General features: G+C 39.6%; 2 protein-coding genes across 6 annotated transcripts in view; one reads left to right on the forward strand and one right to left on the reverse strand.

Annotated features, from left to right (window-relative positions):
• Nucleotides 1–9556, reverse strand: part of RFX7 (regulatory factor X7) — a 150433-nt gene extending 140877 nt beyond the window's left edge. Inside the window, exon 1 of the mRNA XM_060150480.1 lies at nucleotides 9396–9556. Within this exon, the coding sequence (XP_060006463.1) occupies nucleotides 9396–9556 (161 nt within the window). The remainder of the gene's footprint in view (nucleotides 1–9395) is intronic.
• A 121-nt stretch (nucleotides 9557–9677) lies between these two features.
• TEX9 (testis expressed 9) overlaps nucleotides 9678–26949 on the forward strand; it is a 218461-nt gene continuing 201189 nt past the window's right edge. The window contains exons 1-4 of one of the 5 annotated variants that reach the window (XM_060150535.1): nucleotides 9678–9740; nucleotides 10470–10560; nucleotides 20605–20710; nucleotides 25262–25291. In XM_060150535.1, the coding sequence (XP_060006518.1) occupies nucleotides 20619–20710; nucleotides 25262–25291 (122 nt within the window). In that variant the 5' untranslated portion in view covers nucleotides 9678–9740; nucleotides 10470–10560; nucleotides 20605–20618. Of the gene's footprint in view, nucleotides 9741–10289; nucleotides 10561–20604; nucleotides 20711–25237; nucleotides 25292–26949 lie in introns of those variants that run through there. The other 4 variants (XM_060150546.1, XM_060150572.1, XM_060150562.1 and 1 more) reach the window with 4 other exon arrangements.

Here is a 26949-nt window from a genome sequence, read left to right on the forward strand (position 1 = left end):
CTACATCCTTGCCCATGGAATCCCCAATGCCTGGCAGAGCAGCTGATACAAAGGTGACTCTCAAAAAGGAATGAATGAGAATTTCCAAAGTGCGAAGGAATCTTACTAATCAGAAGAAAAGTTACAAAATGGAAAACAGAGTCTCAGAAAAGGCCACTAAGTTGGCAAGAAGAGCAGGAAGCCAGACTGCAAGAGTTAAAATGGGTAAGAGAGAGAAAAGATCTGAAGGACAGACGGCAGCCTAAAGGGAAGAGCAGCAGGATAGACAACGAGCATTATTTTACTTGTTTGGATATTTTTCCAAACTAAAATTAATACTTGCTCATTTAAAAAAAATTGGAGAATATACCAAAGCAGAGGGAAAAACCATACGTTGTTCCAACACCTAAGTGCAGACACAGTTAACACTTTTAAAATATATGTTCAAACTTATTCTACCAAAAATATGAGTGGGCTTACATACCATACAACAGGATAATATGTGAGGGACTGGAGGGAGGGAAAGAGATAAGGAAAATAGTAAAACTACCAGGGGTAAGATTAGTTAGCAATAATTACTATATTTCTTAAACCTTTTCTTAGTGGTCAGAAAAATAGTACTTTTCTGTTATAATTGTTATCATCGAGAGTAAAGATTTTTGCATATTTGTTAATAGTTTATGCTATTCTTCCTATAAAATGAGTATCTACATTCTTCATTCACTTACCTAATGACGTTTTTCTTATGACTATGAATGAGCTCTTTAGGTCTTTGAGGGATCAACTGTTTGTTTTACTGCAAAACCTCCAAGGTTGTTTGCTGCTGATTTAAGGAAGCCCTAAGCATGTATAAAGCCACAGGAAAAGCAGCCTATGGAAAAGAACAGTTTGATGATGCTGACAGAAAAGGGGTATGTGTTAAAACAAATTCCCTAAATATATGGACACAGATGAATCCAACGGGGAAAGCAAACTGCCTCCAATAATAGAAAAGTGCATAGATATAGATGCCAAGATATAGGAGCCAAGATATGGGCTGAATGAGATACATGAGGGACCCCCACATTAAATATTCTAATCCTCTTCATGAAGTGGCATCACTCACTGAGTCAATTCAGGGTACACAGTCCCCTGCCAAGACTGCTATTGGAGCAGTTCTGGTCCCCTGCCCCAGCTCCACCCACCCTCGTCCTTTTCTTCTCTATTACTACTTTATATTATTGCTTCCACCTCTGTGCATTAAAATTTAGATGAGAGGATTGTGATTGGTGAAAACCCCACTCCTCAGTCAAGCAAACTTTGTCCTAAGCTATTTTCCTCTAATTAGTCTCATTACTGGCAAGGCTTACTGTCATCCACAACTCTGAATCTAATTCCTGATAGTGGGAATAAAGACCTCCCAGTAAGCAAACTGTTAAATGTATCTGGATCAATAGCCCATCCCTTGATTTTTTGCTAAGGCCATGATCCTGAATTTTGCCAATAAAACTATTTTGTCCTCACTGAATCTTTCTCTCATCTAATTCGGTATTTGTTTATACCATTGATTACACCATCACTGCATGTAACAAAATCTTACTTTTGTTAAATTCAATTATGTTGCATACAACTACACACAGAGGGTGAATGTAAGGTAGAGCTAGCGTCATATTGCTTTTTAATCTTTCTATGCCTGTATGCAGTAGACATTAAAATAAATGTGCACTGAATTCAGTTTTCTCTGACCACTTGATTCCATAAATGCAGGATTAGTTGTTGACCTTCTCACTTCTTTGGAACTTGTATGTACAGAATTTGCCCAAACAAAGCTTGCTAATATCTTCTACTGCAGAAAAAGGGATCATGCATTTAGTAATTTGACAGTTAATTTTTTGATCATAGATTGCTTATACACAAATGCAGTTAATAAATCTAATGAATGCAATCAAATTACGGAAATGATTCACTTACATTAACTGAAGCATCTTGTTCAAATACATTTCCCAACCTCACAGAAGCACCAACTTTGCTCCAAGCAAGATATCACTGAAGTGACCCTCTTATCCAATTACATTTTAAAAATTTCATGTATACTGCAAAAACAATGGCAAATTCTTGGCTCTCCCATATACAAATAATATTTTACTGTCATATTGTAAACTACTTATTATGCAGTGATTGCTTTGTTTCAGGTATATTCGGTCTCTGAATTCCTATAAACCTTACATATTGGAAAATGAGAATGTTTCATTTAAATTCAGTAAAAATTCACTAAAATGGATTCATCTCAGGTAAGGCCAGTCTAAATTACTGAAAAAAACTAATTTATACACTTTAGATCATTGTTCCTTAGGAGTTGGGAGAAGTTTCATGGAAGCAGTAGCGCATGAGTTGGATCTTAAAGTTAGACACTTACATCAACAGAAAAAAGAGAAGGGTTTTTAAGGTAGCAGGTAAAAAGACCAGCACAGGCATAAGCAGAGAAACAAGATAATGAAAGCAAAGAAAAAGGGTTATGGATAATACAAACTTAAGTAGCCAATTAATACAGTAATCCCATTCCCATCTTGAAGCTACTTAGCAGCAAAGGATCATCAAAATAGGAAAGCCACAGAAAAATAAAAACACAAGAAAAGAATGAAAAACACAAACCCAAGTGCTCTATATGCTTGGTTTGTATCTTAAAATTAGGAATCACAGATGGCAACCCCAAAGCTCTAGGGAATCATCCTCCAAGACAACCAATAGTTCTGATGCTTTACCTATAACACAGCTCAAATTCTAAAAATCACGGATTTCAGAAAGAAAAGGGGAGGTAAATATAGGGCATATGTACCATCACTTCCTATTCCCATGCCCTTGGTAGGCATCACTCATTAATCAGACTTGTGGCATGCAAGTTCAAGTCCATTTGAATCCTGTGTTGAAATGAGTGTAAAGGTATCCTTTGCTATCTGAACCCTTCCTATCCAAACCCAGACCACCACAAACAGGTTCAGGAATTTTTTTTTTTTTTTTTTAAGATAAAGCTATTTGGAGGATATGGTATTTCCCACCATATGTACTCTTGCTTCCCCAAATTCCAAAACAGAACAGATTCGGAACCTGTCACTCCGACCTCTCACTCTTCAAATTAAGAAACCAAATAGGGTACAAATAGCAAGGAATACACTTGTATGTTTTCAGTTTGTTCTGAGATACAAAACCTCACCTCCCACACATTCTTGTAATATATATAGGAGCTCCTGTAATAGATGCCTGATAGAGGTATTGTGCATAATTAACCAAACCTCATTGTTTTCTATTTCCTCTTATGAATAGGAAGTACACAGTCCATGACACAGAAAAAAGTAAACGTCTCAAGAAAGAAAAATTAAATCATGTTTTAAAGTTTTTATTCATGTGGGTTAAGGTTAAGCGTTAACTACCTTAATCTCATAGTCAGCAATCAAGTGCATTAAGGTTTCAGAGCTTATTGTTCCTTATTACCCTGCCCAGGGCAGAAAGAGTCTTCCTCTTATTGGCCCATGTTACTCTTCTTTAACCTGAACTTTTAGAACCTCAAGGAAGCAGAAAAGAAAGCAACTAAAAAGACCAAATGCAGGGGGCTTCCCTGGTGGGCAGTGGTTGAGAATCCGCCTGCCGATGCAGGGGACACGGGTTCGTGCCCCGGTCCAGGAAGATCCCACATGCCGCGGAGCGACTGGGCCCGTGAGCCACGGCCGCTGAGCCTGCGCATCCGGAGCCTGTGCTCCGCAGCGGGAGAGGCCACAACAGTGAAAGGCCCGCGTACCACAAAAAAAAAAAAAAATGTCTACCCTTGATGAATAAAGTGGTGAAGCTCAACTCAACACTCAATTTTCTGAAAAGAATACACACCTTTCTTATTTACATAACCAAATTTACAATATAACACTCTCTACTGCCTTAAAATATTATATTATTACTACAGGAGAAAAGTTCCTATGTGACATGCTCTTAAGTATTGAGCACCTCTTCATAAACAAAACAATCACACAAATAACCCCCCTAGTGCAATCTCTCAACTAGCAACTAGTAAACTCCCCAACACCAGGGAAGCACTACATAGTCTCACATATTTTTGCATAATCAACAACAGCTCTTAGAATACATTAAATGTAATACATGCTCAATAAATATTTGCAGACTGAATCTCATGTAACAGAACTCTTGCACGAGGTAACAATAAGTGAATTACACCTTCAGGTAGTTCTCCTGGGCTAGCACCCAAGAAAACACTGACAAAACCTAACAATCCGTCCATTGAAAATGTTCTGCTGATTGTTGATTAATTAAATGTTAGTCTTTCACTGTACTTATGGTCTGCTTTATTATTGCTGTCAATATTAATTTAGTAAAAGAGCCATAGAAATTTAAGCTAAAGGAACTTGCAGGGTCATCTAGCATAAACCTTTCATTTTGCAGACAAGGAAACGAAGGGGTCTACTTTTCCCATGCTCTGGCACTTGTCACCGCATTCCCTGGTCCTCTAACTGAATGAAAGAGACGTTTTATTGCACATTTTTGCTTAGGTTAATATTACATGTGAATGGGCATTCCTCAAATGCCAGTCTCTAGAATAGTACTTTGTATACAGCAGGTACTCAGGTGAGTACTTAAACACTGTTCTTGCTTAAAGTGTTGAAATCTGAGTGAACGACAATGCTCATTTTCATTTGTACAGTTTTAGTGTGTAACATTTTTCTAATATAAAAAGTGATTTGACGTAAGTTTTTATTTAAAGCGTCTTTCATAACAAATAAGACATTTCTGCCTTTCCTACCACTGTGAAGTTCATTTCCCCCAATAATACCAAAAACTAATAGTGACACAGAAACCAAATCAGTTCTGCACATTACATCATTCAAGACAACTCCCAATGGGGAGAGCAAACTGGTCAATAATTTATACACACACATTATCAGTACCTAAGTTAAACGAGGCCATAAAGTTGAGGGGTTTGAAACTGCCTAACTTGCCTATCTGAGCAATAGGGAAGACAATTTCATCAGTTTCTGATCATAGAGGAGAACAAGGAATTGCCTTCTTTCTGGAATCAGAAACACTTAGTGCTAGGATGCACCATCACAGCTGGCCTCAATACAGACAAGCTAAAAGGACCCTAAGTCTTCGGTGTGCTTGGTATGGAAGATAGGTTGAACTCGGTAGGTGACATGTCAAACAACTAATCAAAATGTTTAAAAGCCAGCTGATGTACTAGTCAGTCTCTAATTTTAAAGCAAAATGAAAATCTTGGGCTTATGGTTAAAGTAAACTCTAAAGTCATGAGCTTTATAGCAAATGTTTCCCACTGAAGTTGAAGAAACAATAACTATTCCTTAGAGCTAAAAATTGCCTGTCCCAGAGCCAAGAACAAAACTGAACTACTGAGTTCTATGACAGGGGACAGAAATCAGAACAAATATGGCGCTAATAAGAAAAACGTATGGATCGCCGTACTTTGCTCACTGCAACTAAGAAATAAGAGAGTAAAACAAAATTGCTCAATTTGGGTTTAAATTCTAAATCTAAAATGTACCAGATTCAGACCTCTGTATGACTTACAGGATTAAATAAAGACAAGGAACTATAGCCACAGCACTGCTCCCAGGATCTGACAATGAATCAGAGGAATCCTATAGCTTCCCTGTCACTCAATTTATCTCTTTCCATAAAGTGTGTAGAATAATGACGCATCATATAGAACTGTTTTAAAAAAATGGTTTTTAAGGTCTTACTTGCAAATAGTTACATAAATAAAAATAATAACTGATAATAATGAATTCTTTTAAGAATCCCTGAATTTGTTTGTTGAGTAAATACAGTATTAGAACATTTTCTACAATGAAACATCATGATTTCTTTTGAATTTATAGGTAAATGTTTGTCGTCTACGTGACAGTCTAATTCCAAATATGCTAATCACCCCCAAACATGCAGGTATGATTATTCTTAAACATAACTAATCACAAACAGGCAGAGTGATTTCAAATGCAATTTTTCCACAGTAATTTTATTCTATCAGAGTTTCAGGAAAAACTGCCTTAAAAAGGAAAAGAAAAGCACTTAAATTCTTTTGGTCTAAATTAAATACAAACATTCTTTTTTTTTAAAACTGGGAAGACACTGGGAGATAAGAGGAAGGGAAAACTTGCTTCAGTATTCTTTTTTCAGGTAACCAAAGAGGGGTGCAATGTAAGTTAAAGAAGTTTGCAGTGAGGTTAGATTGTGGCTTTGTTTTAGGTTGCCAGTATGAGTTTTTATTTAGAAAAAATGCATGAGTTACTAGCTTTCCTTTTTTAATGAAAAGTTTATATCAGAATTCTATTATTTTCTATTACTTACAAAATATAAATACTATGTTATAGCATATTCAGTATTAAAACACACCTCTGCAAATAAATCTCCTTTCAAGTGAGTTGTGTAAGTGATCTGGACCTCTGTCTATGGAGTGGGAATAAGGAAGACCAAGAAAGGTACAGGCTCGTTACATTGGACTGAAGCTGAAGATACCCGTAAATATATTACACAAATACTACAAGACTATCAAGTTATCAAGTTAGTAACTTTATTTTGTAGAACTATCTTAAAAATACATTATATTTCCAATTCTTAAGAAATCTGGTTTCTGATGTTAATCATTAAGTACCATGATTTCAACTCTGAATACTTAATATTTTTTCCAAAGACTCATTTTTAATGCTTGAAATAACCATGGTCATACTTTTATCTAACAGTATTTTAGTTTACTAAACAGAATAGATTAATTATGAACTGACATAATAAATAATTCATTATCCAGGTAAAGGCCTACATCACATACTGTATATGTGTAAAATAGGAGGACAAGTTCAGACTTGTTTGTGACCTGCAAGTCCAATTATTTAGAAACTATGATCAACCTAAATGCAAAACCCTTTTGATAATTATTAAATGCCACATTTGTTTAATGCAATTTTAAATTCTCATTAGTAATGATACCAAAGGTTGATACAGGATGTACTACAAAACTGATAATCTTTCAGAACATTATCAAGTGATAAAATAATTGGTAAAAAGATATTGTTGCTTCAAAAAAATGAAGAGAGATACCTAAAGAACTGTACTCTTACCTATTAAAAGTCATTTTAATTTTATACACATACACACACTATTTCGTAGGAAGAGATTGTGGTGAAGGAGATTTCACTTTCTAATGTCTTTATTTTATATAGTCACTTGATGAATAACATAAATCCAGTCTTGCGGAGCAGCGGCTATGAGTCTATACATTACATAGAGCCACTAACGTTGTTTATGATCCACAAACGTTGTTTATTCTAAAGTTTTAAATATAAAGAAATAATTTTTGCAAATAGGATTTCTAAAGCTTAAAATTAAATGCTACTAAGTGTGCCAGTACAATTTTATGAAGCTATAAAATTGTACATTTGGGGATTAAGGTGTTTGTTGTCAGTTTTTCTTTTCAGAGCAAGTACCAAAAACTGAAGCACACTGTACTTCAGAAGTTTTTCTTACATTAAAATCAGCGCGGTTAAGTTGTAATGGATGTGTAAATATAAATTATCAATCAAAGAATAATTAAATCACATGATTTACCAAAAAGAGCACCACTCCACTATCATTATCATTCAAACACTTCAGTCCACTGCCTATACAACTTATTCATATTTTAAAAATATAAGGTGAAGGTTCCTTTCCCCTACTGTTCTCATAATAAATTAAAACATATACTTACTAATTCAACTTTCAAAATTTGCCTTTCTTAAAAGATTTTAGTCCTTTAACTTGGATGTCCCTCACCTGAATGTAAAAACCAAAGTGCTCAATTCAGATTTCAGAGACACTAGTTACATCAAGTTAATAAGGGGGAAAAAAACCCTGGTTTCTGGAAACCTTGATGGTAAGGAGATTAAGCATCTCTTCCTTTAAATTACAGCTTTAAAAGGGGGTAGGGCATCCATCGAAGAATAAAGCTTTCTCTCTCTCTCTCTCACACGCACACACACAAGGCAATCCTATTTATCTGAACTATTCAAACTGTCACAGCAGGACTATTGTTAACCCTAAAAAATTCTCCTTTAAAATATTTAAACTTCATTTTAAAATTAAAACTGAAAGCAAGATACTCAGCTGCCAACTACTGTGTAGTATGAAACTATTAAAGCCTGCACTGACCTACTTCATATTATCATCATGACAATATGGATGTATGCCAAGAAAATAATGAAATTACTATATAACAAACTTTAATTTTCTATTCAAAAATTGTCACTGTTTTTAAATGTGTAAATATTGTACTGCAAGGCCAGTTGTTTTATACTTTTTAAGTTGCAATATAAAAAAAGGAGTTTTGATATTTCAGTAATCATATTCAATGAACATGCAAGATCTCATTTTTAAAATCAGAGCTTTTTTAAACACCACATTTAATTCTATTTTTAAACTTCTATTAAAAGCAGTCTCTTAGACTAAACTCCAAATAATGCTTTCCATTTTTAAAATAGCAGTACACTTTTTAAAACATGTCAGTTAATGAAGAACCCTACAAAAATAATGCAAGTTCATGTTCAAAGAATATTTGCAATGGCTCTAACAGAGGACAGACTTAAGTCAGTGTATTTAATTATTAAAAGACTGCTACCAGTCTTTCAGAGTTTAATCTAATGTTGAAATATTGGAAATTCTCATACAAGAAAGTATAGGAATAGCAAAGGATATTTCATCCATGGTTTCTAAAAAAAGACACACGGAATGGCAACACATTTATTTTAAATTAAACACATCCTTTTAAATTAGAAAATCACTTTGCTGTGTAAACTACCACCTTAAAATATCTCATACTAAAGAAACCCTTTCTTCACAATCAATGCAAAGATTAAGATCCCTGGAAGAGAATTTTAATCTCAGAATAAAGAAGGCAAAAACATCCAGAAACAGCAGCTAAACCAACTGAAAGGAAGAGACACATTAGGTTTTGTGCTGCATATTAATATTCTTACGCACAGTGTCTGTTTGGTGAAAATTCACAATACACTTCTTCCTCCCAGTATGACTGCAAAAAGGAGTAAACACATTTTACATTCCTCAGTCCCAAATTCATGCTACCATCATGCACCATTACTTAATTTCGACTCGTATTCCTCTTACACATAAGTGAAAAACATAAATGACTTGTTTATCTGCACTCGAAATTGAGGAGGGGGCAAAAGCATTTTTTGGCTCCGGAGCCCAGGAGCTGATGCAAAGTCCCCACACCTCCAGAGGTCCTATGAATATGCACCCGACTTTGTGGAGACCCCCATTCAATGAATGCATCAGCCTCCTCCTCGGCTCCCTTGCCCGCCGCCCCCCACCCGCTTTGCAGCAGAAATGTGCCTGGGCTTTTTTACCCCAGCGATGGAGGATCCTCTTACCAGATGGAGTTCTTGATCCTGTGTTGCAGCGCGCTGGCCTCTGTCCCTGGCAGCCCGGGCACAAGGGCTGGCAGAGCCACCCCCGAGTTGGGGGCGCTGGGGGGAGGCTGCTGATGGGCATCAGGCTGCTGTGGTGGCGGCTGTTGTTGTTCCTCTGCCATCGCTGCTGGAGGGGGGGGGAGGGACGGGGGGGAGGGAGGGAAGATGGGGGCGCGGGGAAGGGTGAGGGAAGAGACGGGGAGGGGAGGACGTCGGGGGAGAGGAGGAGGGGGGAGGGGAAGAGGAGGAGGAGGACGAGGAGGAGGAAGGAAGCTGGATAAGCTAGGCCTTTACCCCAGGGCTCGAGTGAGTCGCTTTCGCCTGCCGCCTGGGGGACATCACCGGGGAGACCGAGCGGCTCCTTACGGCCGGGGCGCTTCACCGCGGGAGAGGCATGGCGGCGCCCCTCAGCCCCCCGCCGCCGCCGCCGCCGCCTCCTCCCGTCAGCGGCCGGGGCTTGGGGGGGTGAGGAGGGGGCGTCTGAACACGAGGTGGGGGGCAGGGCTCCCCCAAATCCAAGGAGAACGGTTGCTCAGGGACCTGGCGGCCTGGCCTTCCTTTCTTGCCCCCGGGGCTTTCTACTCCGGCAGCCCCGCGCTGCTGCAGCCCCAGGCTCGGCTCCACGCCACTCCCCACGCCGCCGCCGCCGCCGCCGCCGCCGCCGCCGCGGCCACCGCTGCCCTGCCAGCCCCGGAGGCAGCCCAGTGCGCGCAGCCGCACTGCGGCCCGGCGCAGACGGCAAAACACCTACCGCTCGGCCGCGGGGGGGTGGGGGGGGCGTGGACCAGTGTGTGCGGGATACGCGCGCGGGCGCGGGGGGCGCACGGGCGCGGAGGGCGGGCGCGGGCCAGCTGGGCCCGGAACGTGAGCCGCCGGGGCCGAGGAGGGGACTGGCCGAGCTGGTGGAGGAGAGCAGGAAAACGTGGGGGGAGGTGCTGGCGAGAGAAAGAGAACTTGCGTGAGGAGGAGGAGGAGAAACCAAATTTAACATTTGGCGTGGAAATGGGATTTTTTTTTTTTTTTGCATCCTCCAAGCAAGTAAAGTGAAATCAATCAACATTATCCTCCCTCCCCTCGGCAAGTGAGGATTACTTTCTCCTTGGGTAAAGGAAGAGAACTGAAGCAGGTAAGAGCATAAGCTGACTTTTCAGAAGCCCCCAAAGAAGAACACCCGTTGGAATTAACCACCCTTTAGGTCATTCAGTCTTGAACGGAAATCGCAAGGCAGGAGCTGGGTTGAGTGCTCCTCGGTCGGGCATTCAAAGCCCTCCAAATCTGGCCCCACTTTAGCTATCCAATCATAGCTGCCTCCATCCCCGTGCAAGAACTCCCGGCTCCAATCAGTGAAGTCTCCATGCCATTCTCAATGCGCCGCAGACTCATTCTTCCTTCGTGCCTTTGCTCGTGCTCTTCCTCTCACCTCCCTCCCCACCCCACCCCCTTTCCTGGATTGCCCTCCCTCCTCCTCTATACCGCTCTCCAGCCAACCCAAGCTCTCGGGCACAGCTCAAGTCGCGGCTTGTCAGGGTCCCTGGCAGCTAAGGCCCCTGCCTGCCTCGGAAAGAAACGCGTGTAGTTCTCACAACATGGAGGCTCAGGCTCCAGCCACAAGCTCCTTCCTTCGGAGCCAGTTGAACCCCTGGATGTACTCTCTGCCCCCTACCACGCTACTCATCTTTAAGAGCTAGCTTTGCCCACCAAGAGTAAGACTCCCTGCCAGAAACATGCAAGTCCCCTTTAAGAGCAGAAGAATTGGCTTTTCTAGGTGGGGCTGATCAGGGAGGCCTAAACTGCCTGGGTGTAGAAGACTACAGCCAAGGCCTCTGGCACCAGACGGAACAGCTGCTCAGCTCACACTGACCTTTCTATGGGCCTGTGGGTGTTATGAGCTATTCTGCTTTAACTTTTCTGACAGTTTCTATCAGGTTTCTACCTGTCAGATTCTCTGGCCACTTTCCTGCAGTGCTTGGACTTTGGGCAGTGAGTCCCTGCCACCTTTTAGACTCCTCCTGGGTGGGGAATCTGATTGGCTTGGGTTTCTTGGCCTTTGGAGTTCTAGGTTCCCTGCCTTGGCCTGGAACCTTTTTGCTTTTGCACCACTGTGCCCTCAGGCCTGACTCACAGAATCCACTCCCAGCTTCCCCCTGAGTTCTTGCACGTGGTGGGAGCAGGAGGAGTAGGAGGGAGGAAGGACACCTGCGTGCTAGACAGCTCCTTCATGAGGATTCGAAGCCCCTTGGATTCCTTTGCACCCTGAAACCCACCGCACTGACTCTGCCACACAAACAAGCCCCCTTTTCCATAACCTAGGGTCACTATTCGCTTAGCCATTTTTAGAAAATATTAGTTGTTTATGAATTCATTTTGCTTATGGACCCTTATGTTCTATGTAAAAACAGGCTTTTTTCTGTACCAAATTGATAGACGTGCTGTGCACTAGACAGAAGCTTTGAAGAATGAAAATGCCTGATGTTTGCTGAGCACTTTTTACTGTGCAAGACCGACCTAGCACTTTCCATATATTGTCATCCCCAAATTGTATAATGTAGTACTAGTCTCCCTATTTTACAGAACCAGAAGCTTAGCGAGGTTAACACTCTTAAAGTGACCCAAATAGTAAATGAGGGAGCCAGGATTTGAATCCTGAAGTCTAATGCCAGAGCTTACAAGCCTTGGTGAAAATGAAGTTATGCTGAAAAATCTTGAATGCATATCTAAGCTGTATATCCATGGGGAAGATGGAGGGAGTAAAAAGGCATTGGGGAAAGTTGCAAAGTCTCCCAGGTTCTAATTTTTTTACCTTGCCAAGAGAGAATGATGGCTCCACGTTGCCACAACCTGGGAGGGGGAGACCCTAGGGAGGAGGTTCATCCAAGAAGGGTAATGTATCTGAGACTGCCAAACGCCTTAAGAAAAGGAAGCTGAGAACCAAGACGTTTCTTTTAAAATTTACTACCGGGTGTCACACAGGCTGACTTCCCGACTGCAATTTTTCAGTGTTTTATAGGTTCCATAAAAGAGCATGTCATCCCAGCAGCCACTAGAGGGCACAGCAGAGCCGCAACCCTGAACTGCCCTCTAGCGGCGGTGCTGACGAGAGGGCAGTGTTGAGCCTGTGGGCCCTCAAGGGCCCACGGGGGGGGTTGACATCTGGGACTCTTAGGTTCAATCAGCAATGAGAGGGGTCGCAGATAATGTCAGACTTAAGAGATCTTATTGCCAGAATGGACATCCTTGCAGGGAGGCTTTAAAGAGTCAGCCCCCACTGCTCACTTAAAATCTGGGAGTGGAGTGTGTGTTTTGTTACCGTCTTCCGAGAGGGCGGTGAATACGGTTATACCAGTAGAAACCTAAAAGAAATCTGATGAAGTTATTCAAAATCGTGGGTGGGGACTCAAGCCAAACCCAGATACCTTGAGTAAAGGTGGCAGTGTAGCCATGGTGCTTCTGAAATTGTGTTTGCCCCCCTCTGGTTATGAAACTCTGTACTAAGGTCCCTCAGGGACCCAGAATCAATGTGGCTGAATTCCTCAGACCTTCGGTTTGACTCAGTGAGAAGTAGCGGAAAACATTATAGTGAACATGAATTTTCAAGAGAATACACTAAATTTTGAGCTTTTGTTTCTCAACCCTGAGGAGTATAAGTCTGTTCTCCCTGGGAAAGTGTACTCCCGTGGAAAATTTTGAGAAACACTGATGTAGTGGGGAAGAAAGACTCCAGTCTGAGAGTCAGAAAACCTAGGAATTCAAACCCTCTGTTCTCATCTCTATAAAAATGAAAATCATGACCTATCTCACAGGGTTATTGTGAGAAACACATAAGGTGATACCTAAACCAGGGAAATGCTGTACACAGAGAAAGACAATCTATAAGGTGGATCGTGAGTACCTCGAAGCCTTATTTTATCTTAGTAATCCCGGGACACAATTCCTTTCTCCTGGGTGTTCGTATTTGTTGAATTGAGTAGTTACCTAACCTGAATTTTCTTAGCCCAGTACATTATACCATCTTGCTCTCTTTGTCTCCTTTATGAAACTAAAGGAGTACATATGTTTATGTACATATGTTTATCATACATTTATTATACCCCATACATAAGAGTGTCAGGCATTGAAAATATAAATAAATAGATAGATAGGTAAGACCTGGTCCTAACTTGAAGTAGTTTACATTCTGGGGAGAAGAGAGACCTATTAATATATATTAGTTACACAAGGTGATGAGTATAGTGGAGGGAGGGATTGGTCCTGCTCAAGGTAAAAGAGCTTTTGGAGAAGGCCTCTTGGCTATCATTTGAATGGGGTCTCATCGGGTGAATAGAAGTTCAACAGGCAGTACACTGAGGGAAGATGTTTTCAGGTCAAGGAGCAGCATGAACACTGGTGTGAAGCCATGAAAGGGCACATGAGATGAGTGCATGATGCAGAACCCGGTGTTAGCTCTGTGCTCAGATCCTTAATGGAGTGTATAGGGGAGGGAAAGGAGGGGAGGGAGACACAGCCCATTTTACTAAATGTTACTCTGTGTTAGTTACGATTGTTCTGACAAAATGAGGCCTCAAATAGGCTCATCATTGGTTAATATTGGTTAAGTGCTTAAAGTGTACATTTAATTTCCACCAAGTATGGTGGTTTACAGATGTGGAAAAGATCAGGTTCTACCCTCTTTTCCTTTCTCTCTTAAAAACAAAGGATTCCCTCATCCTTTTTTCCTTTATCATTACTTTCTCTGCCTTCTTCCATTGCAAACTTTTCCCTCTAGCAGCTGAAAGTGGAATATGTAATTATCTACATGTTATTATTTAAGGGAACAGGGAAGGAAGGCTTTCCATCTCCAAAAAAACTTTCTGTGTATCAGAAAGTGCTGATTAATTTCTTTGGACTAAGCTCTTGTCTTTCAAAATGCATGTAGTACAAGGGGAGCTGATGTATCAAGTTCCAGTGCTGTAATGTAATTGAGTTTTCAGTCTTTTACTAGCATGAGAGGGAGGGAAGTGAGGGCAGTCAGGGGGAAGACAACAAAGAGGAAGCAAGATTACAGAAGAGGGAGGTTGGAAGGCTCAAAACCAAGTGCATATTGGCAAATTTGGTTAAATTTTCTCCATGCCATACTTACTAATGTTAGCATGATGTGAAAATATGATTTCTCCTGTTAGAGCGCAAATATTCTATTATGTCATCAAAACAATTGTTTGTTAAGGGGAAGTAGTCTAACTATTCAAATACTGGGTAAGGCAGCAAGGTGTTAACAACCCTGTCACTACCTGGCTATGTGACCCTATCTATACCAGTCATTCTGTCAGGTCCCTTTACTTACTCCTAAGGATTATTGGGATAAAGTTCTCGTAATGTACTTGCCTCTTCAAGTGAAAGGTATTATGAAAATGAATGCCAGGTACTGCTTTGATTTCATTTAGAAATTTTCCACTGTTGTTACAATACACGTTTATGTTGTGACCTGCATTCTCTTTTTATGAAAGAAGGTTCAAGTTAATATCATCCGTCTGAATTTTAAAAGAAATGTTTACTTTTACTTGGGGCCAGAAAGGTCCCAAGTAGAAATTTGATATCTTGGAAATTCAGGCCAGCAGCAGCTATGAACAGAAGCCGGTAAAGGAAAAGCATATTTACCTAACCCTAAAAGTGACAGTAAAAAGACACTAGAGCCAGTCCTACAATGAGGAGGTCAGCACTGGTGCAGTCTGAACTGGTAGAGCCTAGTCAGTAATCCACAAACTCATCACTCCTCAGTTCAAGACACATTTAAGTCCCTCTTATATACTAATTATTATGCTGAAACTACAGAAAGATTTAAAAATAAGTGGTAAGGGACTTCCCTGGTGGACCAGTGTGTAAGACTCTGTGCTCCCAATGCAGGGTCCTGGGTTCGATCCCTGGTCGGGGAACTAGATCCCACATGCGTGCTGCAACTAAGAATCCGCATGCCACAACTAAGAAGTTCGCGTGCCGCAACTAAAGAGCCCACATGCCTCAACAAAGATCCTGCGTGCCACAGCTAAGACCCAGCACAGCCAAAATAAATCAATAAATCAAAAAAAAGAAAAAAAATAAGTGGTAAATACAGTATTGTTCTAATCTTCAAGAAGTTCATAATCTAATTGGAACATAGACATATCAGCCCACACATATTTTTAAACATGAAGTGAAAATGCAGGGGACAAACAAAAAAATAAGTGTGTGCCAGGATAATTTATTGAGCTATTAATTTGGTTTATGTTCCCCTTATATTTTCCCTCCTCTCCATTCCAAACATGCTTCAAGGGAGTTTTGTGTTTCTAGGCAGAAAGAAGTTTACAGGAGCTCCATATTAGACCATTCCAGGGGGCACCACTCACATTTTAATTGAAGCCTCCTGGACCACAACTCCTTAGGATGCTGTTACCCCTGGAGTTGTGCCCAGCAATTTGCCTTCCATGTTCCTTGCTCCTAGAGGGATTTTGCTAGGGGGTTCAAGAGGTAGGGGCATCTGGTGAGGGAAAGGAGGAAAGAGAGAGAAGGAAGGAGGGGTTGTGCGTAGGTGGAACTGTTGCAAATGAAAAAATTTCCCAAACTGGAAGAGAGTCAAAGTTCAGGGTTGCAGTAGTGGGGACACCAGCCCTGTTTCCTCGATCACCCCAAGTGATAGCCAGACCTCAGACAGATGCATGGTGACCCTATGGAGGCTGGATCGCCCTACCACTCTTGGTCTAGGAGCAGAGCTGTTGTTTGGCTTCTAGGGACCATGTATCCCTGAACAATGAAGTTGTCAAAGTCCATCTTCTCCCATTTTCTGGGCTCAACATAAATCTTCCAGACTCTAGTGCATTTCTAGGGAAGAACGGAGGGAAGCCCAGTAATAACTGGGATTGGAGTTCCTTCTACTTCAGTGGAATTAAGGCTGGGATCATTTAAGTCTGACGTGAATTTAATTTGATTTAAACACAATAAAGAAACGTGACATTTCTTGCATGCCCAAATTTGTACTTACAGCTTTAAACCTAACTAGTGGTGGATACTATATACAAAGCAGTGTTAAGCGAGATGTGTAAGATTAAGCATCACAGTGAATGGCACAGCTAATAACTGCTGAGGGAGTTAAGAGAAAGCAAAGAGCAAATGGAGGTGGCTTCATGGAGGACCAAAAAAAAGTAAAACAGAGGTGGCTTCACAGAGGGCTTCGGACAGAGTTGGAGTGTAAGGAAAGGGAAGAAGTTTGTGAAAGTGGGAGAGAGAATGTCAGCAAGCCAGAAGGGAAAAGCAGTGTGAACAGAAGCAGGGAAATCAGCATGACTAAAGAGACAAACAGGAGACTGGCCTAACCGGAGTGAATAGCTGATGATAAAGGTTGTGCTGGGTACCAAATTCCAAATCTCTGCTTCTGTCCTCGCTGTATAAGGCAGGGTTGTATCAGAGAACAACCAGTAGAATATATTATAAATTTCTTGTAATATTCATTATGATCACATATTTATCACAATATTTATTGTAATTATTCTATTATAATATATAATTTAAAGGAACTGGCTTGCCTGATTGTGCGGGTTAATAGGTCCAAACTCTGTAAGGCAGGCCAGCAGGCTGACAGGCCAGAAGCTCTTGGGCAGGAACAGGCGCTGCAGTTTACAGGTGGAATTTCTTCTTCCTTAGGAAAAACCTTAGTTTTGCTTTTAAGGCCTTTCACTTGATTAGATGGAGTCCACCCAGAATATCAAGGATAATCTCCTTTACTTAAAGTCCAATGATTGTAGATGTTGACCACATCTAACAGAATTCCTTCACAGCAACACCTAGGTTAGCATTTAATTGAATAACTGGTACATTAGCCTAGTCAAGTTGACACATAAAACTAACAGTCACATTCACTACACTCTTTATGTCATCCCTAATGTATTTGAGAAGAGGAGGAAGTCTTTGGACTTTCTTCTTCGGAACCTCAGGAAAGATCCTTTCCTATGAAGTAGGCCAACTTGTGTCCTTTCCTTGGGTATATTTATTTTCTTTGCTCTTTTTTGTATATAAATATACATACTCCCAGGAACTTCCTGTTTTTCTTCATCCTTCCCTCCCGCCCCCATTACCTGAAGTTGTACCAAGTAAGAATTGTGGTTTGATGTTAGTATGGGTTTTTAAAAAATCTTTTGTTTTTCCTATTTATAGTGCCTCTAATGTACCTATTAGCATCATTCTCCTGAGTTGGCCAAGCTCTCAGATTTCTGCCTTCTGTGGCTACCTTCTAAAGGGCTCAGCTGATGTAAGCCTCCATCCTTGTCACTTGTAACCCTGGGTCTGTGGTTGGAACAGGGCTCAGCATCCAACATAGGGGCAACCAATCCCCTGGCTGGACAGTGACCTGTGAGCTGGCTAAATATAAGGTCTTTGCTCAAGGAAGAGGTTAGTAATTAATTAACAAATTGATTCCTTTCTTGGAGAATATGAATATGATAAAGAGAGACAGTTAGGCAGTTGGCGGTAAAAAAAAAATAAAGTAGCTAAGAGACACAAGCGAGGCAGACCTCAGAAAGCATTAGGCAGCAGCAACCAGTAGAGGGAATAAGTAAGAGGCAACTGTGAGAAGACAAGCAGAAAAGGCTTTCAGAAGATAAGATAGTTGCTTAGTAATGGTAGGAGCAATAGGCCCAGAGGTGGATAGAAACGGGAGATTTTTTGATGGAGCTCCAGAGTAAGAGGGCACAAATGAGGAAGAGCAGATTATTGGCCAGGCCTTGGGGAAATCCAGAAAAACTGACCAGAAACCAAGGAGCAGAAAGTCTAAGTGACTTCATACAGACTTGAAGAGAGCTAGGGAACTAAAAGTCCATTTAGGTTCCAATGCAGTTCTAGCAAGTGGTTTATTTCCTCAGATCCTCAGGAGAAGGTTTCCATTGCTACCTTACTTTAGGGTAGATCTCTCTCTTCCAAAAGATTCTTACACATGTGGTTATGGTCCTGACCATCTGAAGGGCTCAATTAAATGTCAAGAATTGCGTCCTCTTGAAAGTCTTACCTTATCCATTCCTCATCTCACCTGCACCCAGGTTGAGTTAGCTGTCCCTTTTCTGTGGTCCTTTAGGACCTCACACAGCCTTATGTCAAAGACACTATCTCATTATATGGTAATTGTAGGCTTACTTGTCAATTTCTTGTACTTACCCTCCCGACCGTTGGCTCCAAGTACTGTGAACTATATATGTGGTTAGGATGTATGTTTTTATAATTTTTTTTTTTTTTTTTTTTTTTGCGGTACGCGGGCCTCTCACTGTTGTGGCCTCTCCCGTTGCGGAGCACAGGCTCCGGACGCGCAGGCTCAGCGACCATGGCTCACGGGCCCAGCCGCTCCGCGGCATGTGGGATCTTCCCGGACCGGGGCACGAACTTGTGTCCCCTGCATCGTTAGGTGGACTCCCAACCACTGCGCCACCAGGGAAGCCCTATGTTTTTATTCTTTTCTGTATCTCCTACATATAGTACAGTCCCTACCATAAAGTAGCCAAATAATAAATGTTTGTTGAATTGAATTATTGAGTTAGAGAGAACTCCTTTTGTTTAGGCCAAGAAAAAAAAAGGCAGGATGCAGGAAAAAGCAGAATGGGCTAATAAGAAAACTCAATAGCTTGTCCGTAATAATAGTGCAGGTACTAAGAACTTAGTTAATTCATACTTAAAATTCATGTCTCTGTGACTATACAAAAATTTCCCAAGCAGCCAAATATTGTCTGTTCAGCTAGACATCTGGTGCTATGATTCACCAGTTTTAAAGGTACTTTGGCCAGCCCTCTTCCTTTTTTTTGTTTTGTTTTGTTTTTTGCGGTACGCGGGCCTCTCACTGCTGTGGCCTCTCCCGTTGCAGAGCACAGGCTCCGGACGCGCAGGCTCAGCGGCCATGGCTCACGGGCCCAGCCACTCCGTGGCACGTGGGATCTTCCCGGACCAGGGCGCGAACCCGTGTCCCCTGCATCAGCAGGCGGACTCTCAACCACTGCGCCACCAGGGAAGCCCCCTCTTCCTTTTAAGTAGAAGAGTCAGCTACGTTCTCCCTTCAGTCTCCAGTTTCTCATCTGAATTCAGATCCACACTCTTGGACAGGCCAGGCTTGAGGCTCACTCTCAGGAACATCCCTTGGGCTTCGGAGCTGAGAGTCCAGGACCCAAATCCCAGCCATACCCCTTGCCACTTTTGTAGTCCCAGACAAGTCCCTCACAACTCTCTGAGCCTTGGTTTCAAAGTGGTAGAAATGGGGAAATAGGACTCCCTTACATAGTTATGCTGAATGTTTGATGAAAAATATTTGTGAAAATACCTAGCACAACGTTTTATTCTTCGTAAGAGCCAAATAAATGTGAATTTCCTGTATATTCCTGAGGAGGTGGAGAAGGGAAGGGAAGACATAGGATGATGGTGGAGGACAAGGACCTTGACAGTAACAGGGGCCCTGAAAATCAAACGGGCCAGCAGCCGAGGGACCGTGTGCCACCACTTGTGCTTTAACCTGTGTTAAAGCACAGGTCTTAGTCATCCAAAGCCACACTGCACCAGAGGCAGCTGCCACAGGAGATTTTTTGATCAGTGTGGAAGGACATTCAAACCCTGCCAGGTTGAAATTGGGGCACAGTTGATAGTGAGATAGGCATCATTAATGGCAAGGGGAAAATTTTTGGCCTACACCAAGCAGAGAAAATTTTGAGATTCATCTAATGCTGTCTCAGAGAGTTCTGAGAATGTACAGAGGCAACCCCTGCAAATAAACCCAACACTGGAAATGGAGAAAGAAGGGAAGGTGTTAATAATCAATTGAGGAATCTCAGAGGATTCATAGGCATTTCACATCCATATGTATCCCTTCTGAGGTCCCGAAAGAAAGCCCAATGAGACCAGCTACTCTTCCCAGGGACTTAAGAGCCCAGATAATGTGTGTGTGTGTGATTGAGGGAGGGGGGCGTCAGGGTTTATGTTTTCCAGCTGCTCTGGGTAGAGTTCCCTTAAATCAGGATTAAAAACTGTTAAAGTTAGCTCATAAACAGGCTAACTGAACAGGCTGCTTGGCAGGCAGGGATTGAGGTATAGCAGGATGGGGGTAGCATTCCAAAACAGGATGCGCTTGTTAGTCAGATTTTTCTGACTGAATATGTCACAGATGTCACTGATTGCTGCCTAATGTGTCATTTGTTATCAGGCAGAAAATGCTAAATGATTACAGCTCTGCAGCAACCGGTGTCTCCCACCCCCATGAAGGAACACTTTTTAATTGAATGGACCACCGAATCTATTTTTAAAGGCAAGTGACTCAAGACTAAGTACCCCTTTTCACTCTAATTGGTGAACATCGTTTTCTCATTTCGAGTCCCCTCAGAGATGCTGTTGGAGTAGCGCTTCAATTTTCTTTCTGTGTCGTAGATGCTCTTTCTGAGGATATTTTTAAATGTTTTGAAATTTTAAAAATGGTAAGATAATAAGTTACCACCCACAAATAAATTATATTTAATGGTGTTTTGAAAGGGTTAGTTTTAAAATCCTGTGTTTGAAGATTAAATCAAGACGTCGGACTGAAGGAAGCTTACCTCTACCAAATCTTATGAAATGACAGAAAAGGTTGAGAGATGGGGGAAAGGGGAAGGGGGAGAGGAATAATTGGTAACAGGACTGGGGACAAAAAAGTGTCATCAGTGTATCAGAAAATTTGGAAAATTTTCTTGGAAAAACAAATTAGAGCACCTGAACCTCAAATACTCCTAAGCTTAAGACTGCTAAAGGATTAGAAGCAATTTCAGGGCTGCTCCCATCTCAGAAAGAGCAGATTCAGTGCGTAGAGGGTGCTAGCATAATGACCAGAGCAATGAATGAAGACATAGCAGTTGGAGCAGCTGGACTGCTGATCTCCTTCCCTTTTCCTGCTTAGAATTGTCCCCAGATTAAAGCAGTGAGCCTGTGGGTCCTGGGAGCCAAAGATAGTATAATAGCAATGGACTCCAGGAGGGACAGGGAGACCCCTCACTCTGAAATCACTCTGCCCAGCAGCATGTCCTTCCCTTCTCCTATAATCACCGGAGTCAACTCACATTAAGCAGAAGTAGAGCACTAAAAGGAATTTTCATTTACAAAGTAAAAGATTAATCAACGTAAGAATAACCCAAGTTTGTAGAGGCAACAAACTCAGTAAATACTGAAATAATACCTGTGGAAAGATAAATGAAAAGTAAGTATAAATTTCATCTTATTTTAAGAAAAATCTATAAGTAAAATATATACTTGCTACAAATTAACAGTTATCTTCAAAGAGATTAGGACATTATTACATTAGTGGAAAGGAAGCAAACAGTGATCTTAGGGGTTAAAAACATGATTTTCAAAATAAGAAAACTCAGCAGATGTGTATCATCAATAGAAATTCCTTGAAAGGATAACTGACTTTTGGATGAATTTTAATAAAATAAATAATGAATCCAAGAAAGGTGAAGATATTCAAGAAACAGTGGAAAGGAAAGAAACTAGTTAACTTGTCTAATTATGGCCTGTGTTCAAAAATTAGTAACTTAAAATTAAAATCTAATTAGATGCTGGCAGACTTTTTCTGTAAAAGACCAGAGAGTAAATATTTTCAGCTTTGTGGTCCATACGGACTCTGTCTTAACTACTCAGCTCTGCTGCTATAGTGTGAAAGCAGCCATAGATAATATGTAATTGAATGGGCCTGTTTGTGTTCCAATAAAACTTTATTTACAAAACAGGCAGCAGGACAGATTTAGCCTGCCTGCCACCCCTGTTTTGGATGAATGCAGCATAAAGATGGCAGAGACAAGGTGTGATGAAGAGATAAGAGGAAAGTTCTAAAAGGTCAATTAATAATGAACCTTTACAAACCTAACAATATAACATCAAAAGTCATGTTTATAATATAACATATAAAGTAAAAACTGATAGAAATACAGGTAGTGATGAAAAATACACAGCTATTTTGGAAGACTTCAACTCAGAAATTGACAGATAAAGTAGGAAAAAAGGAAGCAAGCGTAGTGAGAATTTGAGTAACACAATAAAGAAACTTGACTGAATAGGTGTAAAGGACTGTACACAATAAATGGTGAATGCATAATCTCTTCTAACACACATGCAACATTAACTACTTTCTAAAACAAAGAGAGAAAAGAAAATGTTAATAAATTCCCAGATAAGAAATCATTCAGATCACATTCTTTGATCACACTGCAATAAAATTTGGAGTTAGTACAAAAGAATACAATTTTTGTAACTTGGAAATAAAAAACCCACACCTTTAAATAACTTTAACTTAGAATAACTTTAATGAAAAGAAATGTAAACTGAAGCTATCAATTATTTAAACATAACAATACCAAACATTTATTAAACATTACTATTCAACCAGCTTTGTGGTAAGTGATCCACCTGGATTGTCTCATTTTATTATCACAATAATCCTGAGAAACTGATTCCGTTATCATCTCATTTCACAGATGAAGAACTGAAACACAAAGCTGTGTTAAATAACCTGCCCAAGGGCACATAGTCCATAGGTGACAGAGTTGGGATTTGAACCTAGATAGTATAGTCCAGAGCCAGCATATTTAACTGCTACAACAAGAAGAACAATGAGATCAATACAATTCAAAATCTGTACATACTCAGAGAAAACTTATAGCCCTGGATGCATGCATTAGAAAATAGGAAAAGATTGAATGGAAGTAAATCGTGCATACAGTTCAAGAAGCTAAAGGAAGAAAAATAAAAATATATAAGGAAAGTATTACTAAAGAAAAAACCAGAAATGCATGAAATAAGGAGTAGAGTTAATCTGAATAAAATTAAAACTGGTCATCTGAAAAGAAGCAAAAATATCAGCAGTCTAGAATATTTAATCAAGGTTAAAAAAAAAAAGAAAGAGAGACAGAATTATCAACCTTTGAAATAAGAAAGGGACATTATAAGTATAGAGTAGATTCTAAAAAATCTGAGATGAATACAAAATTTAAGATAATAAATTAGAAAATTCTAGATTAAAATAATTTCTGGAAAATAGAAATCACCAAAATTGACCCATGAAGAAATAGTCACCTTAAAACAACAATAAAAACAGTGAGAGCATAGTCAAAGCTCTCTCATAAAAGGTCACCAAACAAAGATGGTTCTATAAGTAAGGAACAAATAATCCCTATGGTATATTAATTAGTTAATCCAAAACGTGGAAAAAATAGAAAGTTTTCTAACTCATTTACATGGAGCTGATATGACCTGAATTTTAAAACTGGCAAGAAAAGCGTACACTCACTTATGAACACATATACAGATATCTTAAGTATTGGTATTAGTAACACTTTACTGATGCCAGAAATGTATTTTTTAAATGTCATAAGTAAGAAGGATTTATCTAAGCTATTTATCTAAGGTATTCAAGGCTGATTCAAAATTCAAAATATATTAATGCAAATCATTACATTCAAAATAAAAAAATATTAAGAGATACAAATGGCGTTTGATACAATTTGACATCTATTTTTTTTAACATCTTTATTGGAGTATAATTGCTTTACAATGTTGTGTTAGTTTCTGCTGTATAACAAAGTGAATCAGCTATATATATACATGTATCCCCATATCCCCTTCCTCTTGCATCTCCCTCCCACTCTCCCTATCCCACCCCTCTAGGTAGTCACAAAGCACAGAAGCATGTGCTATGCAGCTACTTCCCACTAGCTATTTTACATTTGGTAGTGTATATATGTCAATGCCACTCTTTCACTTCGTCCCAGCTTACCCTTCACCCACCCTGTGTCCTCAGGTCCATTCTCTACGTCTGTGTCTTTATTCCTGTCCTGCCCCTAGGTTGATTAGAAAGAAAACCACTTTTGCAAACCAGAAATAGAAAGAAACTTCTCTGTTTTAATGAAAGATATCTGCATATACAAGCATCATAGCTAATGAAGTATTAGAAGCTTTCCTATGAAAGTTTTTTCAATATTGCTTTGACAGTCCTGGCTAATGCTATATGATAAGAAAAAGAAAGTTAAAAGTGGCAAACCAGGAGAAAATATTTTCAAAATATATATTATTACATTTAATAAAGAACACCCCAAAATTGATAATAAAAATATAAACAACCTAATAAAAACATGTGCAAAGGATCTAAATAACCACTTCCATAAGGAGAAATGTAAATAATGAATAAAAAGTAATTTAAAATAACAGTGAATTGCATTTTTCTTTCTGCCCTTAGAACTGGCAAATGTGTAAGAGTGTTATATCTAGATATAGGTATAAACACTAGATAATAGCTAGTGTTTATAAAGATGTTGGTAAACAGGTATTTTCATATACTGTTGGTCAGAATGTAATTTGTAAGACTTTCTTAGAAAGCAATTTAGCAGAATTTACCAAAATTTTTACTCTACAATTTCTTTTACTCAGCAATTTTGTTTCTACTGTTTCAGCCAAAAGAATTGTTCATAGTGCACAAAAAAGAAAATACTTGTTTGTGTGCACCAGGAAATTTTAAGAAAGTTTGTTGCAACATTGTTTCAAATAGTGAAAAATTAGGAGTAATTTATATATCCGTTAGTAGGGAAATTAATTAATTATGTTACATTGATACAATAGAATACTGTGCAGCTGTTAAAATGAGACTGATCTGTATTCGACAGAAAGAGCTGAGAGATGTATTTTTAGGCTAAAAATAAAATTACAGAATTATTGTGAAGTGTGAATGTTTTAATGTTACACATACATGTGCATATACATATATATATGCACATATATATGTGCATGTAAATGTATAAAAAATAATTTGGAAGTAGAATCACCTAATGTTTTTTTTTAGGGAGGACAGCAAGAATGAGGGACAGGAAACAGAGGTAAGACTAATGTTTTAGTCTCTATATTTCAGTGTTGTTTGAATCTTTCAGTGAAAATATATCCTGTAAATTTCTATGATTTTTTAAAGTTTTTTTTTTGAGTTTTAACATACTGAGACTAAAGTGCACAAATTATAAGTATATAGCCCAATGAATTTTTACACGTGTATTACTCATGTAACCACTACCCAGATCAAGATGTAGAATATTTCTGCTCCCTAGAATGCTCCATTGTGGTCCTCCATTGTACCCACCACCACAGATTATTTTATCTGTCCCTGAAATTCATAGAAATAGAATCATACAGCTTGTTCTAATTTTGTGTCTGGCTCTTTTGGTTTCATATCATGTCTACTATACTAATCCATGTTATCAGTTCTTTTCTATTGCTTATAGTATCCCACTGTATGACTACACCACAATTTAGTTATCCATTCCTCTGTTGATAGACATTTGAGTTATTTTCAGTTTGGGGCTATTAGGAAGAAAACTGCTATGACTTGCCTTGTACATGCCTTCTGCGATATTCACGCATTTCTCTTATATACCTAGTACTGGAACTGCTGGGTCGTAGAGGAGGTTTTAGTAGAGTGATTCAAGGTAATTGTAACAATTTACACTTTCATTAGTGTATATGGAAGTTCCAGTTCCAGTTGCTCCATATTCTGGTTACCACTGCATATTGTCAATTCTTTTCATTTTAGCCATTCTGATGAGTCCATACTGATATTACATTCTGGTTTTATTTTTATTTGCTTGATAACTAATCATATGGAATATCTTTTCATGTACTTATGTCCATGCTGATATTCTGTTTTCTAAAACTCCCACTCAAGATTTTTCTCATTTTGTTTGAGCTGTTTATCTTCATTGTGTTGTTTATCTTTTTCTTACTGATTTGTTGGCATTCTTTAGATATTGTGGCTATGAGATATTTTTTGGATATATATGCTACATCTATGATATATGTATATAAACATGCATATATATATATGCATATATATCACAAATATCTTCTCTTAGTCTATGACTTTCTGGTTCACTCTCTTGCTGGTGTACTTCGATAAATAGAATTTCAGAATTTATAAATCTTTTATGGTTCATGGTTTTTTGGGTCTTATTTAAGAAATCGCTGCCTACCCCAAGGGCATGGAATTATTTGTCTATGTTAGCTTCTAGAACGTGTCAGCAGACTATGGCCCATGTGGCCTGCCACCTGTTTTTGTAAATAAATTTTTATTGGAACACAGCGATTCCAGTTCGTTAGTGTACTGTCTATGGTTGCTTTTGTGCTGTAGCAGCAGAGTTGAGTAGTTGCAACGGAGACCATGTGGACCACAAAATTGAAAATATTGAGTATCTTGTACTTTACAGAAAAAATTTACTAACCCCTGTTCTAGAAAATTATTGATTTCCTTTCATATTAGGCCTATACTCCAATTGGAATTAAGTTTTGTAAATGGTATAAAATAGGGTTAAATTCTGTTACGTATGAATTATCTAACTGCTCCAGCATCAAGTTTTGAAAAAAAATCTCATTACCACAAAATTGCAGTAGCACCTTTGTTGTATATCAGGTTACTGTATAGGCATGGGCCTGTTTCTAGACTCTCTCTTCTATTGCACTGTTTGTTTATCTATCACTGCACCAGTACCAC

Source organism: Lagenorhynchus albirostris, chromosome 1 (genome assembly GCF_949774975.1).
Source record: "Lagenorhynchus albirostris chromosome 1, mLagAlb1.1, whole genome shotgun sequence".
NCBI lineage: Eukaryota > Metazoa > Chordata > Mammalia > Artiodactyla > Delphinidae > Lagenorhynchus > Lagenorhynchus albirostris.